Source organism: Giraffa tippelskirchi, chromosome 3 (genome assembly GCF_054371585.1).
Source record: "Giraffa tippelskirchi isolate mGirTip1 chromosome 3, T2T-mGirTip1v1.2.pri, whole genome shotgun sequence".
Lineage (NCBI taxonomy): Eukaryota > Metazoa > Chordata > Mammalia > Artiodactyla > Giraffidae > Giraffa > Giraffa tippelskirchi.
In genome coordinates, this window is record NC_137277.1 from 149136951 (window position 1) to 149164139 (window position 27189).

The 27189-nt window shown below is 37.8% G+C and overlaps 1 protein-coding gene and 1 non-coding gene across 6 annotated transcripts; both read right to left on the reverse strand.

Annotated features, from left to right (window-relative positions):
* Window positions 1–729: 729 nt before the first annotated feature.
* On the reverse strand, window positions 730–26933 carry SUMO1 (small ubiquitin like modifier 1). Of its 5 annotated transcripts, none has more exons than XM_081581935.1 (5): window positions 26810–26933; window positions 12731–12805; window positions 8559–8636; window positions 6277–6348; window positions 730–1555 (listed from the first exon to the last, which is right to left on the reverse strand). In XM_081581935.1, exons 1-5 carry the CDS (start codon window positions 26819–26821, stop codon window positions 1487–1489), a joined length of 306 nt encoding a protein of 101 aa, XP_081438061.1. In that variant the 5' UTR covers window positions 26822–26933; the 3' UTR covers window positions 730–1486. The 5 variants fall into 5 exon arrangements, with proteins under 5 accessions (XP_081438061.1, XP_081438060.1, XP_081438058.1 ...); XM_081581934.1 differs by having other exon boundaries at window positions 8559–8631; window positions 26759–26933; XM_081581932.1 differs by having other exon boundaries at window positions 26759–26933.
* LOC145543868 (U6 spliceosomal RNA) lies at window positions 2270–2376 on the reverse strand. Its single transcript, XR_014081115.1, has one exon. It is a non-coding gene; the product is annotated as a U6 spliceosomal RNA (small nuclear RNA).
* Window positions 26934–27189: the final 256 nt, after the last annotated feature.

The following is a 27189-nucleotide window of genomic DNA, read 5'->3' on the forward strand; positions in this document are numbered from 1 at the left end:
CAAAGTTCTAATTTACCTAGACTATATATGTACAATACAAATAATTTTTCAGGTAGGGTCAAAATAAGGATTTATAAGACAAGCCAATTATTTTTCAATAGGAAATTTGAGAAGGTATTCAAACTATAACACTTTGCATTCGAGATAGGTTTTATTTGCTCTTCTAAAGTAGCTAGATGACATTCTATTTGGAATAATCGAAACTGGATTACATATGTGCATATATATTCTGAATTCTGTGATTCATTAAAGAGTTAAAAGAGAAAGTTAAGCCCTCTAATTAAGGAACTAATTTAGTATTTTAATTTTACAGTTGAAAAGAGGATATAGAGAAATAAAATATAAACAACCTTAACTACAGAGAACATTTTGAAAACTGTTAAGGGAAAAACTGAAATTATCAATATCAACTAAGAATTTTTGGTGTGCCCATTTATTTAACATATTGGGTAACTGTATCATATGAATGCACCATACAGGAATATCAAGTTTTTAAAAAAAACAACAATGAGTATTTAAGAAGGTATTGTGACCTTAATTAAATCCTTAATTCTGAAGGCACTTCAGTAACTTTCAGTGCTTCAAAGTCATGATCATCACTGCACAATCCGGAAAAAAATCTGTACCATGTATGAACAATAATTTCCAGTATGATGCAAAAATCCTTGTGTTTTAAGCATTTTCTCTTTTCTTTCTGTACAGTTAAAAATAAAATAAACATGGGTACAGTTTTTACAAATATTTTGTTTATTTTAATGAAGCTGGTACAGACACTGTCCATTTAAAACCCATATCCCAGGCCAAAAAGTACAAATAAAGTCAAAAAGAGCAGTGTTCTGTTGTATACACTTCTGCATGAATAACTTTAACTGCTAATGAAAATTAGATCTTTTCTGGGATCTTCTGACAAGATTTTTCTTTCATCTTAAAATGCTTTCTCTTCAGTGAAGCCATCTTTGGAGTTCATCACTATTCTCTGTCATTTTGACTCCAACTGGATATTCCTCTTCTTTTGGTCCAGACCCTCAGATTTTAAAAGTAGCTTCAAGTTAAGGAAAGGTCATTTTTCCACAGTTCTGTTTTCCGAAAAACTTCCATCTCCCACTGAAAGTCATAGTCCAGGAGTGAAGCAATCACATGCTAGAACTTCAGGGCCAATTGGAAAGTCATTAGGAACACTTGCATTAGTTGATCTTATTTATCACAAGCCTGCAAATGCACAGTCCTGGAAAAGGCGGGCTCTCTATGTACACATGTAATTTTTAAAAAGGAGAGAGTGATATGAATGGGGCTGAGGTTTGATCACCAAAAATCAGCACAATGAAAAGAAACAATAATGAATAATGGGCACGAGAATTCAAATTACCGGATGTTTTAAAGAGATGGGGTGCCAGTTTTCAACTCTGTTTTGAACACCACATTACAAAAGAACTATTTTTAAAAATAAAAAAGGATTAAGGGAAAAGAAAAAAAATAAAAAGAATATCTAAACCGTTGAATGACCCCCTGTTTGTTCCTGATAAACTTCAATCACATCTTCTTCCTCCATTCCCAGCTGTAAGAGGAAAGAAAAGTGTTAGTAGTAGAATATAAAAGCACTATTTTTTTAATTGGCTGCAATTATGTGGCAACTGTGCAAAAAAGATACAAAAATAATCCAGTTACCCTGTTCTGGAACTAACAATCCTGTTTCCTTTAACCCAAAGAACAGAGAGGTATATTATTTTCTTCTGATACTATGTTGATATGAAATCATTCATGTTACTCTGCTGAGCCAACTTTACTTCCCAGTTTATTCACCATGTAAAATTTAAGTGTTTCTGAAAAGTACCTTAAAGGAATTTTAAAGTAAGTTTGATGCTATATTTTCTAAAAATCATTTTACTTCCAGATGTAATTACTTGATAGAATCTCTCTTCTCTTTCAAAAAACCTGAATTCACTTGAAATATATGTGGGTTTTGGCTAGAAAAACACTGTATAAGCGTTCATTTCTAAGTGGTTTGCTTTGTTATCTACAATTTCTTCTAGAATTTAACTATTATTTTCTTTGATAGTGACCACTCTCAATGAAGAGTTATTATACACCTACTTTTGACACTTTCAATTCTATAGGCTTGATTTTTCAGGCCAATTCTCAATTCTTACAGAAAAGAAAAAAAAAAGACCCTTTAAAAATGCCTTGTACAGAACATTAAGCAAAATACATGCAATTTTTTTTTTATATGCGTGAAGTATTCTGGAATGTTTTTCTTTTTCTTTTTTTTTTTTTTTTTATGGAACGCTTCACGAATTTGCGTGTCATCCTTGCGCAGGGGCCATGCTAATCTTCTCTGTATCGTTCCAATTTTAGTATATGTGCTGCCGAAGCGAGCACTGGAATGTTTTTCTTAAAGACATTATTAATAATGGTTGTCTCTGAGAAATAGGAATGCAGAGATATCTAAAGTGTATTTTCCATTTTATATACTTTGATAGTTTGGTTTTTTAATACTTTTATTTTTAACTACACGTATTCTTTATTTAAAAAATAAAAGTGTACAGAAGGAGGCTGGTGTTGCATAGAAACCCATAGAAGCCTCAATGAGGCCTTAAAGAACTGTAAATCTGTTGATTCTGGTATGCGGCCAGGGTTAAAGAGCACTGAAACAGGCAGACTGAAAACAAAAATCAGCATTGTTTCCAATGAACTACAGTGAATCACAAAAACAAATGAAAAATAACAGTTCAAAGGAAAGTTCAAGTAATCTCTAATGAGACAAGTTCTATATTTTATACAGGACAATTTTGTGCAGAATTACAAAATGTGAAAATTAAAATATGCTAATAAATCTAAAAATAAGTGAATTTAGAATTTTTTAAGTGATTAATTGGTTTTGGTGTCACAGATATCTTGACTGTGATAAAACATACAAATTTTAAAATAATTATTAATTAAAGATGCTATTAAAATTTAATTTTAATTGCACACATAGCCTGGTAAACACTGCAAGGACTAGAATTCCAAACATGACAAGGAACCTTTGAATTGGGAAGGTAGCATATGTCCTTAAACTATGGTGAATATGAAGCCATCAGCTTTAAGAAGTACATCAGCAGATAAGAGTAAATAAACAACAGTACAAAGAGGTCACAGCCTAAATACCTACTCTCTCCCACTGCCCCATTATTCTTCTAAAAAGATAAATCTCTTAATGATAGTAAGGGAGGTGTCACTAAAATGTATTAAATAACCTTCTCTGTTGCTGAGATTATGCCAAGCTTTTGTTGTTGTTCAGTCACCAAGTCTGACTCTGCAACCCCGTGGACTGCAACATGCTAAGCCTCCCTATCCCTGTGCCTTAGCCAAGTTAAGACAGGGAAAATATAAAATGAGTTTGGAATATCTTGTGCCAGACAGTAAGGAAGTACTCAAGAAAATAGGTGGATACTAAACCTACAGGGGAAAGTTTGATGAGAAAAAGGATAGTCACATAGTTTCAAAGTATGTGCCCACATATTACTCAATTACAACAGGAAAAATGGTTAACTACACAGGAAAAAAAAAAAACCAGTAACTGTTAAACCCAGTAATAAAGGACTTCAGATACTCTAGATATTACAGCCTGAGAAAGACACATCACCATTTACATAGTAATCCAGCCAAACACACAGGATCCAAATCTAGTCATGAGTTAACAGAACAGCCCAAATTGAGAGACTTTCTGGAAAATAACTGATTTGTATTCTTCAAAAATGTAAATGTCATGAAGACAGAGACAGGCTGAAGAACTGTTCCAAGTTAAAGACAATTAAAGTGAAAATAAAAGTCGCTCAGTCGTGTCCGACTCTTTGTGACCCCATGGACAATAGCCCACTAGGTTCCTTCCTGTCCATGGGATTCTCCAGGCAAGAATACTGGAGTGGGTAGTCGTTCCCTTCTTCAGAGAGCTTCCCAACCCAGAGATCGAACCCAGGTCTCCCACATTGCAGGCGGATTCTTTACCAGCTGAGTCACCATGTGTTCATACTGAACTGGATCCTGTGATGAGGGAGAAAACTTACTATAAAAGGGAAAATTGGGACAAATGACAAAATAGTATTCTAACAGTATTAAGTGTCCTGAATTTTAATAACAGTACTTTGGTTATGTAAAAGAAAATACTTGTTCTTAAGAAATACACACTAAAATATTTAGTAAACGGCCATAGTGTATGCAACCTACTCCCAAATGGTTCAGATGGTATACATACACACACATATGGGGGGGAGGTGAATAATAAAGTACAAGTAGCAAAATGTTAAAAACTGGTAAATCCAGGGAGAAGAGAGTACAATTTTTTGGACTATTCTTGCAACTTTTCTGTAATTTGAAAATCATCACAAAATAAAAACTTTTTAAAAAGATGGAGGGATGTCAAAAAGAACAGATGCCAACTTGAAGGGATTCCCACTGGCTAATACCTAAAGAACATCACTCATACAAAGTATCTCCCCACAAATTACTTATTAATTACAAAATAACTTGGATAAATTGATACAATGATACAGTGGATAAAATGATACAATGGATAAAATATCTGGCAGTTACCATCTTAACTAAGTGACCAAAATGAGTATCACCCATAGTGAGACACGGACATCATATAATTCCCGACATGATGCACTTGGAATGTCACAGCTTCATTCAGTGTTGCTCCTACCAAATGTTCAAACCTGAATCTAATCATGAGGAAACAACAGACAAACCCCAACTGAAGGACATTTTTCTTTAATTTATTTATTTTAATCGGAGGCTAATTACTTTACATGAAGGACAATCTAAAATACAGTTGGCCTGAATTCTTTTTAAAAATGTCAGTGTAATGAATCAGTCAGTCCTAAAGATATCAACCCTGAATATTCACTGGAAGGACTGATGTTGAAGCTGAAGCTCCAACACTTTGGCCAGCTGATGAGAACAGCTGTTCACTGCAGAAGACTCTGATTCTGGGAACGACTGAAGGCAGGAGGAGAAGGGGACCTCAGAGGACAAGATGGTTGGATGGCATCATCAACCCAATGGACATGAGTTTGAGCAAACTCCGGGAGATGGTGAAAGACTGGGAAGACTGGTGTGCTGCAGTCCATGGGGCCACAAAGAGTTGGACACAACTTAGCAACTGAAGGACAACAGTATAATGAAAAATGAAGACTGAATAACTGTTTCATATGCAAAGGAAGCTAAGAGGCATGATAACCAGTTAGAATGCATATCCTGGATGAGATCCCAGGTTAAGTTAAAAAGAAAAAGGCAGGTGAGCTATAAAGGACCTTACTGAGACAAACTGCAAAATCAGATTATTTTGATTGTATATTCAATTACAGTATTATATCAAGGTTAAATCACCTAAATTAGATAAATTTTTTTTTTTAATTAGATAATTTAACTGTGACTCTTAGGAGAGCAATAACACTGAAATTTTGAGGGGTAAAGAGCCGTATCATCTGCAAATTAATATCAAATGGTCCACCAGTAGTGATAATCCATACATACAGAGAGAATGATAAATCAAACACAGCACAACATTAATAAATGAAAAATCTACAAAAAAGGTTATACAGGAGAATATTATACTAGTCTCATCATTCAATAAGTTTGAAATGTTTTCAAATAAAAAAGCTAATAATAACCATACATCATTATGTTCCCACTATCAGAAATATCAGAAATGTTATTTTGTATTTGGAGGAGGGGACTCTGTATAAATGTAAATACACACACTCTTTTTCTCACATTTTATTACTTTCAGATACCTGGGGGTGGGAGTGAGAATCAGGGTAGAGAGAGTGGAATATATAAACAGAGAAATAAAACAATACATTCAATAAAACAAATGAAGGCACAGAAGCATTAAAAAACATAATCCAAAATGACAGAGCCAAAAATTAAGCTTCTATATTAAGTTCTCAAAATGGGACAAAAGTCAAAATCGAACTCCAAAGGTCACCATCACCATGAAAATGTACCTGAAATCTGCCAAATTTGAGAACCATCTGTCCATCCTTAAAAAGGCATAGTATGTGCCTTATAACAATTTAAGTACTCAATCCCTACTTTTCACCTCTTTTTACTGGCACTTTTGAAGGCACTAAAAGGGAAATTCAACCCAAAAGATTGTTTTTCTCTCTGACAAATAATATATCACTTAACTCAGAGAATATCTAAGAAAAGGGCAGTTTAATGGTACCAGCGAACCACATCATTCAATGCAAAATTCAAAATATGTCTTGAATTCAGAAAAGAAATTATACTCACTTCTTTTGGAGTGTGATTATCAGCAATTCTCTGACCTTCAAAGAGAAACCTGAGTGAATTCATGGGAACTCCCTAAAAAGACAGAAAATGTATAAATACAAACCTTAGAAGAGATAACAAACTTTGATGCACAAAAAGCAAATATGAAAGCTTCAACAGAATGTGTAGAACATAAAACTAGACAGCTAATTCTATCATCATTATCATTAACTAAGTAAAAACTATTTGCTAGGTACTCCTGATACCAAATATTTTATATACATAATCATAAATTTTTCATCACAACAGCCCTAAAAGGTTAAGTATTATCACCTTATCTTCATTTACAGCTAGAGACTCTTAGAGAGGACACATAAGCTAGTCAAGAATTGAAGGCCAACTTTGTTCCTAAGCCTGTGCATTCTTAACCACTATTCTATATAGTTTCCTCTCAAATCTATAAGCTAACATAAAAATAAAATCAGATATTGGATAAGCACCAGCTACCAATGGTACAAACAAGATTGGTTTTAAACAGACTAAATCATAGAAATTTGGTAAAGCACAGTAGCAAGCCAGATAAACTACAGTAAACCTGTGATGGCATTTATAGCACTATAAGTATCAAAAAAGGTATTAAAACATATTTTTCTAATCACTTATGCCACAAAAATAGCTAAAAGAGAATAGATGGCTCATTTAAAGAGAAGTAACTTCACTAACAAGTATAAATCAAGAATCATTTACTTAGTCTACAAGTATCAAAAAGTTCTGCTCAATAACTAGTGTGTTAAGATTTCCGCCATGTTTAAATACTATCCCCAAAACATCATAAAAAACTCAAACTATCTTCCCAATATGTACTACACTTATATACAAGACCGTGCAAACTTACCCTAGAGGCGGTTTTAAACTTCTTCTTAGTTCCCTGACCAGGGACTGAACCTGGGCCCCAGCAGTCAAAGTGCAAAGTCCTAAGCACTGAACCACCAGGAAATTCTCTACTTTTAAATTATTTCCAGGGTCATATTAACTAATAAACATAACTGACAAGGACAAAATATTCTTTGATTTTTAAATACAGGATCTTTCAAAAAGTAAGTATCTTACATTGGAGTCAAAAAAGTTTCTACAGAAGCAAGTCTATAATATCAAAATGGAAAGATGATTCACTCTCTTGTTGGGTAAGAATTCCATTCTTCAGATAAAATTAAGTGTCCCACTGCTTGTATATCAGCAAATGTAAGAAAAAAACTTATCAAGCCTTTGTGAACTGAGTATAGAAACTTTTTCTAAAGACTGTAAACTCTGAAGCATAAAAAAGAAAGTTAAAAATTATTCCAACTTGATGTTGTACTATCTCCCCTAGCACCTTAGGGCTTCCCTGGTAGCTCAGCTGGTAAAGAATTCACCTGCAATGCAGGAGACCTGGGTTTGATCCCTGGGTCTGGAAGATCCCCTGGAGGAAGGCATGGCAACCCACTCCAGTATTCCTGCCTGGAGAATTCCGTGGACAGAGGAGCCTGGTGGGCTACAGACCATGGGGTCACAAAGAGTCAGACACGACTGAGTGACTAAGCGCAGCACAGCACCTTCAATTCTGAATCAGTTTAGTTTTTACTTTTGCACTGTTTCTCCTCAACTATCAACTCCATTGTCTACAGATGAGGTAAAAGACTACATATTTTCTTTGGAGTTATTGTGAAGAGTAAATGACAATGTATCTAAGTACGTATTAGCACAGTGCAGTTAATACATGTTCATTTCCAGTTTTAGTTCCCATCAGTATTATTACAAATGTGAGCTAGCTGAGCCCCAATTAGTAAGACTTTACTGAGCTTAACAATTAACATCAAAAACAGAAACAGGGAATTCCCTGGCAGTCCAGTGGTGAGAACTGAACTTTTACTGCCAAGGGCAAAGGTTCGATCCTTGGTCCGGGAACTAGAATCCCACAGGCCACACAGCACAGCCAAAAAAAAAAAAAAAAAAAAACCAAATGTTCATTGGCTCATTAACACTGAAGTGAGTAGCCATTCCCTTCTCCAGGGGATTTTCCTGACCATGCAGGGATAGAATCTAGGTCTCCTGCCTTGCAGGCAGATTCTCTACTGTCTGAGCCACCAGGGAAGCCCACTGTTTTCCTTATTCCAACACCTAAATGATCTCTTTTTCTTCTTGCAAAGTCCTTAACACTAGACCACCAGAGAATTCCCAAAAGATTACTTTTCCTTTGACAAGCTTTCTTAAAAGAAAAATTAATGATATATAAAGCACTGAATTTAATACTACAACATACAGACCTGTCTTTGACAGTATGATTCTTTGAGTTTCTTGAGATGTGTCGTCATTTTCACTTTGAAGTGAATCTCACTGCTATCCTAAGGAGATAAGAGGAAAGGGATTATCATTCTTTGTATAAGTTACTTGCTTTGCCTGAAACAAATTATTTAATTACACATATACTACACACAGAAACATACAACTTGTCACCTATATTTTCCCTCCAAAATATTCTTTTTAGCATTTCTAACAGGTTTTATTAAAATAATCATCCTCAAAGTTGCTTTATACCCATTTCAAAGCAAATTTAATAAAACATAATCTATTTTAGGTATTAAAATTAGCAGTATAAGTAAAAGTATGTATGTCAAAAATGCATTCCTTCAGCATTGCATACCTATTCTATTTTCAAAATAAAAATCTAAACTATCACAAATTCCCAAAGGCAACTCAGAATAAAAAGTACCCCCTATAACTGAAGTGTCATTAAAGATGGTCAAAGCTACAAGAGAGACGTATACTGTAAAACAGCACACCGAGACAATTCTTCCTGCCATAAAGAGTCACCATACAGAGTCTGGTTTCTCTTGCATGAGTAAAATGAATAACCTGAGTCACTCAAATTGAAATATGGGACCAAAATAATTTTCTTCTACTGAGACTGTCAAGTAAACTATCAGGCAACCATCAGAAAAAAATAATGTTGAATTGGTTCTATTGAGATGGATGAAACTGGAGCCCATTATACAGAGTGAAGTAAGCCATAAAGAAAAACACCAATACAGTATACTAATGTATATGGAATTTGAAAGATGGTAACGATAACCCTATATGCGAGACAGAATAAGAGACACAGATGCATAGAACAGTCTTATGGACTCTGAGGGAGAAGGTGAGGGTGGGACGTTCTGGGACAATAGCACTGAAACATGTATATTATCATATGTGAAAAAGAACACCATTCCATGTTCGATGCATGAGACAAATGCTCAGGGCTGGGGCAATGGGATGACCCAGAGGGATGGGATGGGGAGGGAGGTGGGAGAGGGGTTCAGGATGAGGAACACATGTAAACCCATGGCTGATTCATGTCAATGTATGGCAAAAACTACTACAATATTGTAAAGTAATTAGCCCCCAACTAAAATAAATAAATTTATTAAAAAAAAAAGAAAAGAAAAAAATAATGGCACTCGCATACTGTAAAAATTTCAAAGCCAATTCTAATAATTACATAACACATTCACAGATACATATTAGCGGAAGTCACGTGTTTTGTTTATAATTATTTAAAAAAAAAATGGAATTCCCTAGCAGTCAGTCCAGTGGTTAGGACTCGGTGCTTTCACTGCCAGGACTGGGTCTGATCCCTGGTTGGGGAACTAAGATCCTGCATCCTGTGTGGTATAGGCAAATTTTCTTAAAAAATAATAATAAAAATAAATTCTCATCCTGTGGATAATTTCAGGAGCAGACAAAATTTCTAGCAGAATACCTCACTCCATCAGCTAAAATCATTTCCAGAAGAATTAAAGAGCTAACATTAAAAAATTTTTTAATGTTTTCTCTTCTTTGGGAAAGACTTTTTTTGTAATCTTGACATCAGTAAATCCTTACTTTAAAGCAAGATTTTAACTCAGAAACCATTAGAAAAAAAAAGGAGACTGATAAATCCAACTTAATAAAAACATAAACCACCTATAAGTAAGTTAAGAGACTCTGAAGAAAATATTCACAACATATATAGCAGACAAGAAAAATTAAGTAAATATAAAGAATTCCTACAAATCAGTAATTGTTAAAAAGGTAACCCACGGCATAGGAGAAACATACACAAGCATACCTACTTTACTATGCTCTGCTATTATTTTTTTTAATATTTATTTACTTGGCTATGCCAGGTCTGTTGTGGTACACAGGATCTTCACTTGAGGCATATGGGATCCCCAGTTCCCTGACCAGGAAACGAACCTGTGCCCCCTGCACTGGGAGCAGAGTCTTAGCCAGTGGACCATCAAGAAGTCCCTGTGCTCTCTTTATTGAATTTTGCACGTACTGCAAATTGAAAGTTTGTAAAGAACTTGCATTCAGCAAGTCTACTGGCACCATTTTTCCAATGGTGTTTGCTCATTTCAGGTCTCTGTGTCACATTTTGGTAACTGGTAATTTGGTAACTCTTTCAGTAATTCAAATCCTACCCCAGCAAAAAAACCTCACTGAAGGCTCAGATGATGGTTAGTACTTTTCAGCAATAAAGTATTTTTTAATTAAGGTGTGTACACTGTTTTTCTTCCAGACATAACGCAATTATACACTTAAACTACATTATAGTGTAAACATAACTTTCATATGCACTGAGAAACAAACGATCCATGTGATTCACTTTATTGCAGTGGTCTGGAACCAAATCCCCAATATTTCTGAAGTATGTCTATAAATCAACGGAATAAAACTGAGAGCCCAGAAGTAAATCCATATATATCAACAGTAAACTGATCTTGACAAAGATGCCAAGCAATTCAATGGGAAAAGAACAGAACTTCCGATCAGTGTCCTAGGAAAAACAGCCATATGCAAAAGAAGTTAGACTCTCCTTCAAACCCTTACTAAAAGCACGCAAAAAGTATTCAAAATGATCAAAAACTTAATGTAAGAGCTAAAACCATAAAAAATTTAAAAGAATCTATAGGTGTGAATTTTTGTGACCCTGATTTAGGTAATAGTTTCTTACATATGCCACTAAAACCACAGAAAAAAAAAGAAAAAAATAGGGATTTCCTTAGTGGTCCAGTGATTAACAATCTACCTGCCAGTGCAGGAGACAAGGGTTTGATCTCTGGTCTAGGGAGATTCCACATGCCAAGGAGCAACCAAGCCTGTGTGCCACAACTATTGAGTCTGTGCTCTAGAGCCCGGGAACTACTGAGCCTGAGTGCCCAGAGCCCATGCTCCACAACAAAACAAGCCACTGCAATGAGAAGCCCACGGACCACACAGAGAAGCCCCCACTCACTGCAACTAGAGACAGCCTGAGCAAAGTAACAAAGACCCAGCACAGCCAAAAACTTTTTAAAAAGATAAATTCAATTCATTGAAATCAAAAACTGTTTGTGCAAGGGACACAACCCAGAAAGTGAAAAGACAACCCAAAGATGGGAGAAAACATCGGCAAACCATCTAACTGATATGGATCTAATATCCAAAATACATGTGAAAAGTTATAACAACTCAAAAATAAAGACAAATAATCCAATCTAAAAATGGACAAAAGATCTGAATAGACACACTTCTCCAAAGGTGTGCAAATAGCCAATAAGAACAGGAAAAGATATCCATAATTAACCATCAGGGAAATACAAATCAAAAAAACAATGATATACCACTTCACACTCACTGGGATGACTATATATATATATATTTTAAAAAAAGAACAAATACTGGGTAAAATGTAAAATAACAAACCTTCATTTATTGTCAGTAAGAATAATGTATAAAATGGTGCAGCCACTGCTAAAAGCTGTTTGAAGGCTCCTCAAAAGGTTAAACAAAGTTAGTACTATATTAGACCCAACAATTCCACTCCTACATATACAGAAAATTGAAACCATATCCACACAAAAATTATAATGAATATTCACAGCAATATTATCACACTGGCCTAAAACTGAAAGATTGGTATAATAATACCCCATGTTTCAGAGAATGTGGGAAAATGGTACTCTCACACTTCCATGGTGAGAGTGTACTAGTTCTTCTGTCCCTTAAAAAAACAACTATGAAGATTCATTCCTCCACTAATTTCCAGCTAACCTTTATTATCTATTAGCATCTCAAAAAGGGTCAATAAGATAAAGATCAGAGTCTGGAGAAATAAGGTGCCAAGAGAGAGAAAGGGGTCAGGAAAAGGCCTCAGAGGCCCTTTTGTGTAAGGCCTCTAGTGTTAACACTTAATAGGAGTCACTGTACTTACCACTGAAGCATGCTAAATAAGTTCTATTAGAAGAAATTAAAGTGATAAGTTGCCTAGTGAAGCAATTTAAAAATACAGTATCACCCTCTCCTACCTCTAACAGATGCACATACAGTAAGTGAAATTCCACTTTTCAATAACTTGCCTTCGTTGAATCATTTTTTCTGTTTCAGAAATCATTCACACATTCCAGAGTCAAAGGAGAAAAATAATGAAACTCACCTGTCCAATGACTTTGAGTTTAATATATTCTCCTTCCTTCTTATCCCCCAAGTCCTCGGTTGAAGGTTTTGCTTCCTGAAAGTACATATAAACATAAAAGTTTCTATGTGCTATTTTAATTACTCATCCATTACTTTGACTTAGGATACAAAATTTGCACCTAAAAATACAACAAGCATTTATTTTCTCTGCCAATCAAGCAAAAAAGGTTCTAAGTCAATTACTCTCTCAAACAACAGTTTACTAAAAATCAAGAAAGAAGTCTCTTTTATTATAATCCTACACTAAGGGTTCTAAAACTTCACCATGCATCAGAATCACTGGAAGGACTTGTTAAAAGGTGGCTGGGTCTCATACCCAGCTTTTTATTCAGTAGATCTCAGGTAGGGCTGTAATACGCACTTCTGACATTACCAGGAGGTACTAATGTTTCTGGGCAAAGGAACAACCTGGAAACCATTATCTTACAGTCAACTACTATCAGTCAGAGGAAGCTCATCCTCCAGGAATCCTTGACCAAACATTTTGCCATGTTTGCCATGAACAAACTTTGCCATGAAGTATTAAGAAAGGTAAGCCATTTTTAGTAAAAGGGTAGCTTGGTAAATTTCACTCAATGGTGTGATAAAAGTAGCTTTCCCATGTATTTTACCTTAGTTTGGCAACCATATTGTTCACTTATTTAAATATATACTTCTTTATTATTCATAGTAATTTCACGTTGTTAACCTATTCTTGGTAAGAACCGTTGTTGTTTAGCCGCTAAGTCAGGTCTGATTCTTTGCAAACCCATGGACTGCGGCCCTCCAGGTTCCTCTTCCCATGGGATTTTCCAGACAGGAATGTTGGAGTGAGTTGCCATTTCCTTCTCCAGATCGTCCTCATCCAGGGATCAAACCCGAGTCTCCTGCATTGGCAGGTGGATTCTTTACCACTAAGCCCCAGGGAAGCCCTTTGGTAAGAATATAACCAACTTACTTATACAATACTTCTGTATTTCAGAAGTAACAGGGCCATTACCTGTTTATTTCATGCCAGTAACTGAAAACTAACAAACTCTTTAACATTCAAAATTTAACAAAATATATTAAACTAGAAGCTTTTAAATTTAAGATACAGGCTAGAGTCCAGGGAAATGCTTAGATAACAGAACTGACTTCATTAGTGTGAATTCTTGCCTGTTTATCATTCTGCAGTACTTTCAACATTTGCTGACTACTGCATATTATGGCAGCTGGCAAAATTAACCTTCTTCAGTGAGACAGTATTTCACCTGAAAACTAGAAGACTGTCTTCAAACAGTCTCACAACCACATTTCTCTGAATTTATATCCAAAGTAAACAATTCCTTCTTCCTTTAAGTACTGAGAGAGGATAAGGACAATTTATTCCATGCAGTGAAAGGCAATAAAGAGCAAAGAAGCCCTGAGTCCTCTTTAACTGAGAGAAGGTGTGTTAAGAAGCTTTATCTGAGTTTCCACAATGCAGAAAACCTCCCCTTCCAAGAGGATCAGCAATACATCAGTACAGTGGGACTGACTGTGCTCCTGTGTTTCCTAGACAGAGGATACTCAGAACAAGAGTTCTTCCCTCTTCTCCAACTCATCCTCCACACTGCTTCAGAACTCTTTCCAAAGCACAGCTTCTCTGACTGCAGGTTTGTTTGCGTGCACTCAGTCATGTCCAACTATTTACGACCCCTTGGATTGTATGTAGCCCACCAGGCTCCTCTGTCCACGGGATTCTCCAGGCAAGAATGCTGGAGTAGGTTGCCTTTCCCTTCTCCAGGGGATCTTCCCGACCCAGGAATCGAACCTGTGTCTCTTGTGTCTCCTATATTGCCAGGGAGGCTCTTGACCACTAGCGCCACCTGGGAAGCCCCCTTCTGACTGTATAACTACCCCTATCAGAAAGCATTAATAGCTCCCAGTACTTTAAGGCCTAGAAACAAAGCCCACAACACGGCATTCAGTTCCTCCAGTACCAACCTGAACTTCCATTTTTCTCTCACCACTTTCTTTACAACCCAAGGATTTGGTTAAATTGGACTCTGTGCTGTTCCCCAAACATGTCTATAAACTTCCTTCCATCTTCAGCCCTTTGCTGTCCTTGTTTCCTTTACCTGTAACACACATCCTCCCTTTACCATAACCTCTCTTGAAATCATCTCACAGAAATCCATCCCACACATCATCTGAAGTCCAGTATGTAAACAACTCTTCTGGGAACCACACTTCCCCTCAACTTTCTAACTGGGATTAATATTTTCCTTCAATGCTCCTATTGGCAGTGTATTCATATCCTTTAAAAGGCATTTATTCTCAATTTAAAAACATTCTCCCTTTACTATCATCTCAAGTTGCCCTCATATTTTTCTTCAGATTTCTTGTAAGAGTACTCAACATTTGCTATTTCCACTTTTACTCTCAACTCACTGCCATCAGGTTTATATAATACCCCACCATTCCACTTGACACTTCTCTCACCAAGGTTACCAGTTCAACTCCTTACTGCTAAACCCAAAGGATAATCTAAAGTCTTACCTTTAAACAATAGACACTGATGACTCCTTCAAACTCTCTACCTTTGGCCTCTAAGATTCTATTGTCCCCTCATCTTGACCACTTCCTTAAATGCTGGTGCTCCTCTGGGTCCTAAGTCTTTAAACTTCTTTTTCTTCATCTTCCTGGGTGACCTGCAATTCCAACTCTCTCTCGGATACTAACGACTCACAACCATTCTCAATAACCTGACCGCTTTTCTGAGTTTCACTCAATTTATCCAAGAGCTTGAACATTTATTTCCACTCTGGATGTCCCCATGGGTAGCTCAACTTAAGTGTCCAAAACTGAATGCATTACTTCTAGCTCCTCTTCCTGAAAACCAAAACCCAAAAAAGACTACACCTCCTCCCGGATTCCCAATTACAATAAATGTTTAACACACACTCAACTGCACACAACAGAAATGTAGTAGTCATCATTGGCTACTCTTTCTCTCCTAAATAATTCACCATTCTGACAACTATCTCTCTTAGTGACTCTCATTCTCTACCCCACTGCCTTGTTTCAGGCAGTCACTGTTGCTCATTAGCAATACCACAATGGCATAACAGATGGCCCAAGTCTAGCTCCCTCCAATTAATTCTTCCCAACTACAAGAGCCATTTCTCTAAAACACAATCTCATCTGCCCAGAATCTTCAGGATTAAGTTCAAACTCCTTAGCTGACACATACTGGTCCTCCATGTGCTGGTCCCTGCCTAGCACTCAAGCCTTATTCTCCTACCTCTCTCACTAATAATATTCTTTGCTCCAGCTATACTGAACTATCTACAATTCTACAATTGTACAATTCTAACTGTCTACAATTAACCTACAATTAAACATGGCACTCTCTACCTTATCTCCACTATCCCTGTACATGTTACTCACCTCTGCTTGGTATGCCCTTTCTTACCCTATTCCCCTTTTAAGACCACTCAAGCATCACTTCCTACAAAATCATTTCCCTGATCACCCTCTTAAATGTTCTCATACTGTCCAATTTTATTGTAACCACATCTCTGCATATCTGTGTTTCCCACAAAATTGAGTTCCTTATTGACATGCCTTATTCTTTGGATTTCTGGTCAACTACAGTGTCTAGTATTTTAAAGATACTCAATATGCTTGTTAAATTTACATTTTCTGTGACAGTTTTGTATGTCTTGACTTTCCTACAAGTTTACAAGGAGGAGGTCCATGTTTTTCATCTTTATATATAGTCTTTATACTGACAGACACCAGGCAATTATTTAATGCTCGCTGAATTAAGTTGACAGCACTATCATCTGTATCATACCACAAAATCTTACTAATGTTTCAACTTCTACCATACACAGCAGTCAATACAAACAAAATCCTTTCAGCATTTTATAGTCACAGTTGGGAAGAAGAGGTAATTCACTCCAATTTCACAAGAACATGTGAACACTAGAATTTGAAATTTCCAAAAATACTGCCACTTTCCTTAGTCACTACATTTTGGCAATCTCTTCCCAACTCTGAAGCACTAGAGCAATGCCATCTGTACCCACTTGTTTAATAGCCTCATGCTTGCCTAATGCAGTCATCTAATTTTTCATGTGCTATCTTTTTTTCCTTTAACAAAGTAGTCTGGAAAATGAGAAGATCTTGTACAGAAAAAGGCCAAAGTTTGTCTCTAGCGATCTCAGTGTCTTTTGTATGCCTTCTTTCCTTCTCTTCCCTGTTTAAAAAAAAAAGAAGCTGCCAATACAGAATGGTATCGCACACTAGTCAAAAAACACTGAAAGCATTCAGCTCTGGGCCCAGAACAGTAGGTCATCAGAGAAATGAGAATCCCAGAGAGGGCTGGCTGATTAGGCTGGGAAGGTTACACAGCCCCAGAGCAGAAGAAACTGGTAATGTAAATAAAAGTAAAGGAACATACAAGATCAAAGGCAAGAACTGGAAACCTCTAAATTTTCAGGTCTGTGTCATCTAGAGATTGAATCATGGTAACTAGAATGGTAGAAAAGAATTTATCAGACACCAGGCACTATCAACTCTTCTTACCAAGATATAAATGTAACAGCCTAGAAATAGAAGATGGCTGGATCTGAAAAGAAGAACAAGACAAGAAAGGACACAAAACAATCCTCAGTTACAAATGTACAGAATTCAAGGAAAGAATTTTATTATGCCATTTCATAGTCAAAAGAACAAAAATTTTGCTAAAACTCTGTATGACAATCCGTATGTTGACAATTCAATCACAGGGAAAGAACACCACACTTAACTATTCCCAGCCTGAAACTGACCCTTCCAGTTATACAAGGATTGTTCATTCTTCTCAAAGAGGGGGGATTCTGGGGAAAACCAAAACTAAAGACTGCATTTACTCTTATTTGATGACATTAGCAAATCTGTTCAATTTTAAAGGTGCAATAACAGTATTCTGGTTATGTTAAAAAAAAAAAGTCACATATTGAGTGACTTCCCTGGCAGTCCAGTGGTTAAGAATCCAAGCTCCCAAGGCAGGGGGCACAGGTTTGATCACTGGTCCAGAAACTAAGATCTCACATGGCATGGCCAAAAAAATGAAGTAAACCTCTGTTAGAGATATATACTGAAATATCTGTGGGTGAAATAATACAATGTCTGGGACTAGTTTCAAAATGATGTTATAAAGTGGTGTGGGGTCATGTAGATGAAATAAGATAGGTCAAGAGATGGGTATATGGGTATAATTATATATACACTAAATTTTTCCATAACAAATCACTTAAAATGCCTTCAAAGTTTCCAAAAATTCTGTAACTGTAGTTCTTACTATATGTCCATTTATTTCATTTTATTTCCTAATAAAGAAAGCTCAACAAAGGATTAAACTGGATGATTCTAAGCATTATATCCATTATTAAAAGATACAAAAACTCAAATTACAATAAAGTCATCTCCCTCATACTTCAGTAGATTTACCACAATTCTAAGAGCACATACTCATACAGTTTCAGCTCATGTTACCTATGTGCAAACTTAAGGAGACACTACTAGACATTTGGAATAAAACTGACCAGATTTAGCTCCATAACTTGGAGGTTTATGTCAAGCTGGCCAAGTGATGTGGTGCTGGCCATGGAGATATAAACTGACATACTTTTTCCTGGTATATACTTTTTGGCATACTTTTTCCCTTTTCTCCATTCCTTTCTCCTGCCTGGAACAAAGAAACAAAGTAACCTTGCCCAAAAGGAGACTATCTTTTCAGTGAAGACATCTGCTAAGGAGAAAGGAGTAAGAAGGCATAGTGGAACTGTCTTACCATTGCTGAACTACTTATGTCTGGACTTGTTTCATAAGAAAAAAACTGTATACTTGTTTAACCTACTATATACCAGATTTTCTGTTATTTAGTCCAGAAGTAATCCGAATTGACATAGGAGATGGTCTAAATAGGAAGTACTTGGCTTATGTTAAAAACCAGCTCCTAGAAAACCACCTCAGTTCAGCTCAGTTCAGCCGCTCAGTCGTGTCCGACTCTTTGCGATCCCATGAACCGCAGCACATCAGCCTCCCTGTCCATCACCAACTCCCTGAATCCAACCAAATCCATGTCTATTGAGTCAGTGATGCCATCCAGCCATCTCATCCTCTGTCATCCCCTTCTCCTCCTGCCCTCAATCTTTTCCAGCATCAGGGTCTTTTCCAATGAGTCAGCTCTTCGCATCAGGTGGCCAAAGTATTGGAGTTTCAGCATCAACATCAGTCCTTCCAATGAACACCCAGGACTGATCTCCTTTAGGATGGACTGGTTAGATCTCCTTGCTGTCCAAGGGACTCTCAAGAGTCTTCTCCAACACCACAGTTCAAAAGTATCAATTCTTCGGCGCTCAGCTTTCTTTATAGCCCAACTCTCACATCCATACATGACTACTGGAAAAACCATAGCCTTGACTAGATGGACCTTTGTTGGCAAAGTAATGTCTCTGCTTTTTAATATGCTGCTTAGGTTGGTCATAACTTTCCTTCCAAGGAGTAAGCGTCTTTTAATTTCACGGCTGCAATCACCACCTGCAGTGATTTTGGAGCCCAGAAAAATAAAGTCTGACACTGTTTCCAGTGTTTCCCCATCTATCTGCCATGAAGTGATGGGACCGGATGCCATGATATTAGTTTTCTGAATGTTGAGCTTTAAGCCAACTTTTTCACTCTCCTCTTTCAACAAGAGGCTCTTTAGTTCTTCTTCATTTTCTGCCATAAGGGTGGTGTCATCTGCATATCTGAGGTTATTGATATTTCTCCCGGCAATCTTGATTCCAGCTTGTGCTTCCTCCAGCCCAGCGTTTCTCATGATGTACTCTGCATATAAGTTAAATAAGCAAGGTGACAATATACAGCCTTGAACTACTCCTTTTCCTATTTGGAACCAGTCTGTTGTTCCATGACCAGTTCTAACTGTTGCTTCCTGACCTGCATACAGGTTTCTCAAAGGCAGGTCAGGTGGTCTGGTATTCCCATTTCTTTCAGAATTTTCCACAGTTTATTGTGATCCACACAGTCAAAGGCTTTGGCATAGTCAATAAAGCAGAAATAGATGTTTTTCTGGAACTCTTGCTTTTCCGATGATCCAGCGGATGTTGGCAATTTGATCTCTGGTTCCTCTGCCTTTTCTAAAACTGGCTTGAACATCTGGAAGCTCATGGTTCACGTATTGCTGAAGCCTGGCTTGGAGAATTTTGAGCATTACTTTACTAGTGTGTGAGATGAGTGCAATTGTGCAGTAGTTTGAGCATTCTTTGGCATTGTCTTTCTTTGGGATTGGAATGAAAACTGATCTTTTCCAGTCCTGTGGCCACTGCTGAGTTTTCCATATTTGCTGGCATATTGAGTGCAGCACTTTCACAGCGTCATCTTTCAGGATTTGAAATAGCTCAACTGGAATTCCATCACCTCCACTAGCTTTGTTTGTAGTGATGCTTCCCAAGGCCCACTTGACTTCACATTCCAGGATGTCTGGCTCTAGGTGAGTGATCACACCATCATGATTATCTGGGTTGTAAGGAACTTTTTTGTACAATTCTTCTGTGTATTCTTGCCACCTCTTCATAATATCTTCTGCTTCTGTTAGGTCCCAACCATTTTTGTCCTTTATCGAGCCCATCTTTGAATGAAATGTTCCCTTGGTATCTCTAATTTTCTTAAAGAGATCTCTAGTCTTTCCCATTCTATTGTTTTCCTCTATTTCTTTCCATTGATCGCTGAGGAAGGCTTTCTTGTCTCTCCTTGCTATTCTTTGGAACTCTGCATTCAAATGGGTATATCTTTCCTTTTCTCCTTTGCTTTTCCCTTCTCGTCTTTTCACAGCTATTTGTAAGGCCTCCTCAGCCAGCCATTTTGCTTTTTTGCATTTCTTTTTTCTTTGGGATGGCCTTGATTTCTGTCTCCTATACAATCACAAACCTCCATCCATAGTTCATAAGGCATTCTATCAGATCTAGTCCTTTAAATCTATTTCTCACTTCTACTGTATAGTCATAAGGGATTTTATTTATGTCATACCTGAATATCTAGTGGTTTTCTCCACTTTCTTCAATTTCAGTCTGAATTTGGCAATAAGGAGTTCATGATCTGATCCACAGTCAGAAAACCATCTCAGTGTGTATCAAAAGCAGAAGAGATAAGTAAATTGTGGTATAGTCACACAATGGAATGCAACATAGTAATAAGATTTAACAACAAACTACACACAATAATACAGACAAATTTCCAAACAATGCTGAGCAAAAGAAGCCATACACAGAAGCATATACTGTATGATTCCACTTAGGGGAGGAAATGGCAACCCACTCCATTATTCTTGTCTGTGAAATCCCATGGATAGAGAAGCCTGGTAGGCCACGGTCCATAGGGTCACAAACAGTCAGATACGACAGAGAAACACACACACTCAGACACATGCACACAGTCAGGACAGTCATTCTTAATCTGGGTGCTGGCTGCATGGATGTGATCAGTTTGTGAAAATTTACCAAACTGTACATTTATGTACATTTTTTCATATATATATTTATCTTCAGTAAAACCTTTAAAAATATCTGGCCTTAGCTATTGAGAACAGTGAGTCTAGCAAATAGAACTCCACCCTAGCTTCCTTCAGGTCTTTTCCTTCAGATTCTCACTAGCGCAGTAAAGGCAATCAAATACAAAAAGAATGGTCAAAATATAAAAGTATAACAAATACAACACATCTTTAAATAAACTTAAATCATGTTGTAGGAATTTCAAAATAATTTAAACTGTAAGACTAAGTACTCAATAATAGGATCTGTGCGACCTTACCCACATGACTTTTCTAAAGTAGAGTATCAGAGAATTAATTACCAAAAAGAAAAAACACAACCACCACACAATTTCAATAAATTCCAAAATGAGATACCAAACATGACTCTGAGAAAATTATCCGTGGGAATTCCCTGGCGGTCCAGTGGTTAGGACTTGACGTTTCCACTGTCCTGGGCCCAGGCTCAATCCCCTACTGCCTTATTCAGGGAACTAAGATCCTGCAAACCACATGGGATTATTATTATCCATAACAATCCCAATGTCCTGGAAGAAGCAAATGATTCAACTTTGGAGATAAAGTTACTAGTTCTATTGCTAATAGAAGTAAAGACTAAGAAGGTATGCAAACATCATAAAAGGAAAACTACTGCAAGACAATCAATCCTTCATCAATAACAAAACATAAAGGGAATTGAAAGAGGAGGAGGAATATACCTGCTGTTTCACATTTTTGAGACAACCTTCCAGTTCTGGGGCTTAGAATGGTGCCTGGAACATATTGACATTCAATAAATACTTGTTAAATGAATGACTCTTACCACTCATTCCTTTAAAAACTTTTACTAAGTATTCAGTTATTGCTGGCACTTCAGGAAAAAAGGGTGAGTAAAGCCTGATTCCTGACCCTGGAAAGCAAACAGTGTAATGGAGAAAGGCATTTAAATAATTGCAACACTATATGTAAAAGCTATAATATATAATATTATCCTAACTGGTATGGGGGGAGACTAATGAGTATCAAGAGATATTTGACAACTGCTTTAGTTTTGAAATCTGAACTACTCCATTAACACTCACAAGTACTCCAACTGTAATAATCATACTTAGTTTTAAAAATACTATTAAATAATGTTCACATTTTATTTGAAAAGTTTTATTATAATCAATATGTTTGCAACATCTACTAGCAGCACTTCATGTATCTATCTGTCAGAGAGAAGACAGAATATATCATTCCTCTCCTGGGGCATGGATTACTTAATATATGTATCATCAACTAAATGCTCACAGCATCAGTGTAACATATTTATTCTACGAGGTAAGTAGTATACATAATTATGAGCTTCAATATATACCTAGTTTATCATAGTCTTCTGCCATCTCAGGCTAACAGGAAGATCAGCAAACACCAAAAACAGGGTGATATAAATAATGCTGCAGGGAATAATGCTATCCTAACAAAAGAAATACAACTAGTGTGGTAGATTAAAGATAACTGCAAATTCTTTGTTACTCTTCCCATTAAGAAATGGAATCTAGATGTCTTTTCCTTGGTGACTATAGTTAATAATACTGTATTGTGTATTTGAAAGTTGCTGAGAGTAGCTCTTAACACAAGAAAAATTTGTAACTGTGTGTGTTGATGGATGTTTACTAGATCTATCCTGGGAATCATTTCAAAATATACACAAATCGTTACGTTGTATAACCTGAAACTAATATGTCAATTATATCTCCACTGAAATAAATAAATGCCTTTCCCTTGAATTTGGGTTGAACTTAAGTGATTTGCCTAACAGAATGCAAAAGTGACTTCCAAAGTTAGGTTCTAGGAGGCTTGAGGTTTCCACCCAAGGTTCTCTAGAACACTGTCTCGTGAGCCCTGAGCTGCCATAAGTCTGAATATCCTGGGGTCCCTGTGCTGAAGAGAATATATGACAAGACCACTCAGAGAGTCCTGAGACTATATGAAGAACCCATCCATTACAGCCCACAGTCATGTGAGTAATCCCAGCAGAGGCCCCACGCATCAAGGAACAGTGATGAGCCCAAACCACAGGGCCCTGCCAAAACTGAGATTTATGAGCAAAACAAGACTGTTGTTTTAAGCCATTAAGTTTTGAAGTAGTTTATTAGGTACCAACAGATAGCCGGAATTACATAAGGCTTCCAAATCCTTGACTAAAGATAAAAGAAGCTCAGTCAATCAGTATCTGTCTCCCTCTCCATCCCTCCTCTCTCTGAGGTTGAGATGGAGAGAGTAAACCTGCTACAACAGGTTCAGTTAGCATTTGAACCAAACCAGTCATCCAATTATTACAAATTAACAGACCCAAACTGAAGAGCTGAAGTCCATGCTGTCTTTCATGATTTGAGTATGGAAAAGAAACACTGTAAATGTGAATACAGGGAAGAAAGAAGGAAAAATACTTGTACAAATTATCCTTACCAGTTTGACACTGGCATCTGGGTCTATATAAATATGTGCTCAGTTTTGCTGTAAGGTGAAATCAGGCTAAAAGTAAGCACACCATCAGATCTCTACTATTGGTCAAAGGCTAGTCCTTAACCTTTTTGAGGGATCATGTACCCCTAATGAAAGCTATGGATCCTTTCTCCCTAAACAAATACACATGCAAAAAACACTTCACAGATTGCCATAAAATTTCAGTGGATTTTCAGCCCTTAGGATTCATGATCCTCAGGTTCAGAATCTGTATTAGAGGGATTATTCAAAAATGGTCCACTGGATAATGCTAGCATTGTTAGAATTATGAGAAATTATTTCACTCAAATTCCAAAAATAATCATTTTTCATTATTCAATGCAGAACCCAGTAATTCAAGTCTTGCATGACTTTAACATCCACCTGTTTTAACTTGAAATCATTGCTCAATTCCAGTATCTTCAGCACAGACAAAAACCCTCGGAGAGGCGCCTCAGAATATACGTCATTCTAAAACAACTTGGTTGATATTAAGACTGTCTTCTGGGGACAGTGGTCCAGTCTCTTGCTGCTGGTATGGCACAGGAGTAACTTGGGATTCTCCCTCATAAGCCTCATCAGGGTAAGAGTTCAGCTCCTTATCTCTTTAAATCCTTACCACTACAACACTAAAATTGTACTGGCTCCTGATTATTAATAATGATGTTGGTTGATCAGCATAGAGCAACAGTTGTTAAACTTTATAGTCTCAGGATTCCTCTTAAAATGAACCCCATAAAGCTTTTGTTAGGTTGGTTGCATCTACTGAGGTTTATCTGAAATATGTTTTATAAACATATAAGTCATTTTAGAATAATAAATCACACTGCTGCTTATGAAAAATATTTTAATAGTAACAATATGAAACACCTGTAAGGATATGATGATACCCTCATTAAATGGTGCTGTGTATATAAAATACAATTTCTTGAAAGTAGCAATAAAGCATCAATCTTAAAAAAATATTTTTTTAAAACAAAATTAGTAAGAAAAGTGGCACTGTTTTGCATTTTTTGCAAATCTCTTCAATGTCTGGCTTAATAGAAAGCAGCTGGATTTCCACATCTGCCTCTATATTTCAATCTGTTGTGATATCCCAGGTCATGTCAATCTTTAGAAAACCCCACTAAACACTCATGAAAGAATGAGAGTGAAAAAGACAATGTCCCAGCATTATTGTGAAAACAGTTTTGGCCACCTGTTAGTGTCTTAGGTCCTTTATTTCAAGTTTCTCTTAAATAACTGGAATTTAAACTGGAGCAATAAATTCTACAATTTACTTTATAATTCCTTCTGTACACTGCTTTTTCCTCAGACTTTGTAGTAAATTTCAACATACTGCCTAGCCACTTCTGAGCATCAAAATAAAAGGCTGATGAAATAAAGCATTTACACTTGTTCTTTCCTCCCTGGAAATCAAGTAAACCACCACCTAGGGAGATAGTTGTAACTCCATTCCCATATCAATTTGGGAGTTAATCTAGACTGTTAGTAAGAAGATCCACTCAAAACTAATCTAGATTATGGTTTAACCTTATAAATGTACATTTTGTGCAACAGTACAAACCCACAAAAGCCTCACTTGCTCTCACGAAGTGGCACAAAACTGAACTGGGTTAAAAGCCAAGGGAATAGTATGTTAAATTTAAAAGTTCAAGTACACTGTGGAGTTGAATGAGTAACAGTTTTCTAGATAACTATCACTAAACAAGCAAAAGGTTCAAAAATACTTTAAAAAGTCAAAGTCATCTAAGCAAACAAAACGAAGGCCAGACAAAAACCCTATAAAGTAAAAACTAGCCATAAACATTTTGTTGTTGTTTAGTCACTAAGTCGTGTAGGACTTTACAACCCCATGGACTGTAGCCCTCCAGGCTCCTCTGTCCATGGAATTTCTCCGGCAAGAATACTGGAGTGGGTTGCCATTTCCTCCTTCAGGGGATCTTCCCGATCCAGGACGCGAACCAACGCCTCCTGCATTGGCAGGCTGATTCTTTACCGCTGAGCCACCAGCGAAGCCCATCAGCCATAAATATGGTTAACTAGAAATGAATGAGGAAGAAAAACTCACCACGGAAAATCGAACACTCCTGATTGAATGCAAATCCCAAGTAAATTCTTGCTATTAAGACTGAAATGGAGCACTCTGCTATAAGACGAAGCTTTCTGCAAATGTTCTGCAACTGCTCCACGCATACGAAGTTTTCCTATCCTTTTCCTCAAAGGTTATCAGTCATCTTCAGGTTAACGCCCAGATGAAATGCTTTCTGTAGCTCTAGCAGTTTCGTTCTACTTTGTTTCTCGGTTATTCTGAGCGCTCTCTTCCAACTGGAGAGCTACTGAACCAATCCCGAGTGAGAAATGGGAAAGTACAAGGAAAGAGGCGACAGCTCTGCACCCCCACATGGAGAAAGACTCAGAGCAGAGAAGCAGCGGCCTAGCTGCAATCCGAATGGAAAGCGGAGCTTTCGAGGTTCTCAGCAACACGAGACAACATCTCCCTCCCTCCGCCTTCACTTCCCACTCCGCGACTATCTAAAGACCAAGAACCAAAGAGTGGAGTCCACCCGCTTTTCAGGGCCACAGAGCCTCCGGGGCAGGGATTCTCTCCCGTTACATAACGGGGGCCTAGTGCCCTGCTTCTGCAGTGAGTCCTCCGGAGAGGCAGGCGGGCGGGATCCTCAGGGACCCTCTTGGGAAAGTGGAAGCTGGGTTCTGCACCTGGTCCGCCCCGGAGAAAAGAACGGGGACGACTGGAGGGAGGCCGCGACCAGAGGCGCTGGGGCACAGAGGGTGATGAGCCAGCCCGAAGAGGGGCAGGGTGGCTCCCAGAGGCCCGCGGCAGGCCCGGGCGTCTCCTGCCCTAGTCTACTCCCCTCCCTCGCCAGGCCAGTCCCCACCGGCCGCCCCCTCCCCCATTCCGCGCTCCCCTCCCCCGCGCCTCCATCCCCGGCCCCAGCCGAGCAGCAGGCGGACCTGCAGAGTAAGGCCTCGGCCACCGCCATCGGATGGCTCCCAGCCCGGTACCTGGTCAGACATGGTGACGGTGGTTTCCCCCGGGGTCTCCGCACACCAGCGGCCTCGGGTAGGTAGAACCTCGCTCCGGGGTTTACAAATCCGTCTCTCTACCCGACAGCACAACACCGCGGCTGGAGGGACTTCCGCTACGCCTTGCGTCACTTCCGCTACGCGCAGTGAGGACGGAGAGGGAAAAGAGGAAAGGCGACGCGGGAAAACTAGTGAGGGGCGGTGGGGGCTCCCCGGAGGCTGGAGGACGAAGAGCGGGCTTTAGTTGTGGCCGCACAGATGAATTAATGACCGCAGCACCGAGATAGGCCTTGCGCCTCGGGGCCGAGCCCATCCCCTGAGGAAAGGTTCCCGGTGCCCAGTCTCTGTTTGGCACCGTA

Bases quoted from the DNA above. Each gene is read 5' to 3' on its own strand.
- SUMO1 (XM_081581932.1), bottom strand. From the start codon at position 26,821: ATGTCTGACCAGGTACCGGGCTGGGAGCCATCCGATGGCGGTGGCCGA. The intron at 8,637-12,730 runs GTGAGTTTCATT...TTATCTCCTTAG, and splicing joins AACTCAAAGTCATTGGACAG to GATAGCAGTGAGATTCACTT. The intron at 6,349-8,558 runs GTCTGTATGTTG...CTGTCTTTTTAG, and splicing joins AATCATACTGTCAAAGACAG to GGAGTTCCCATGAATTCACT.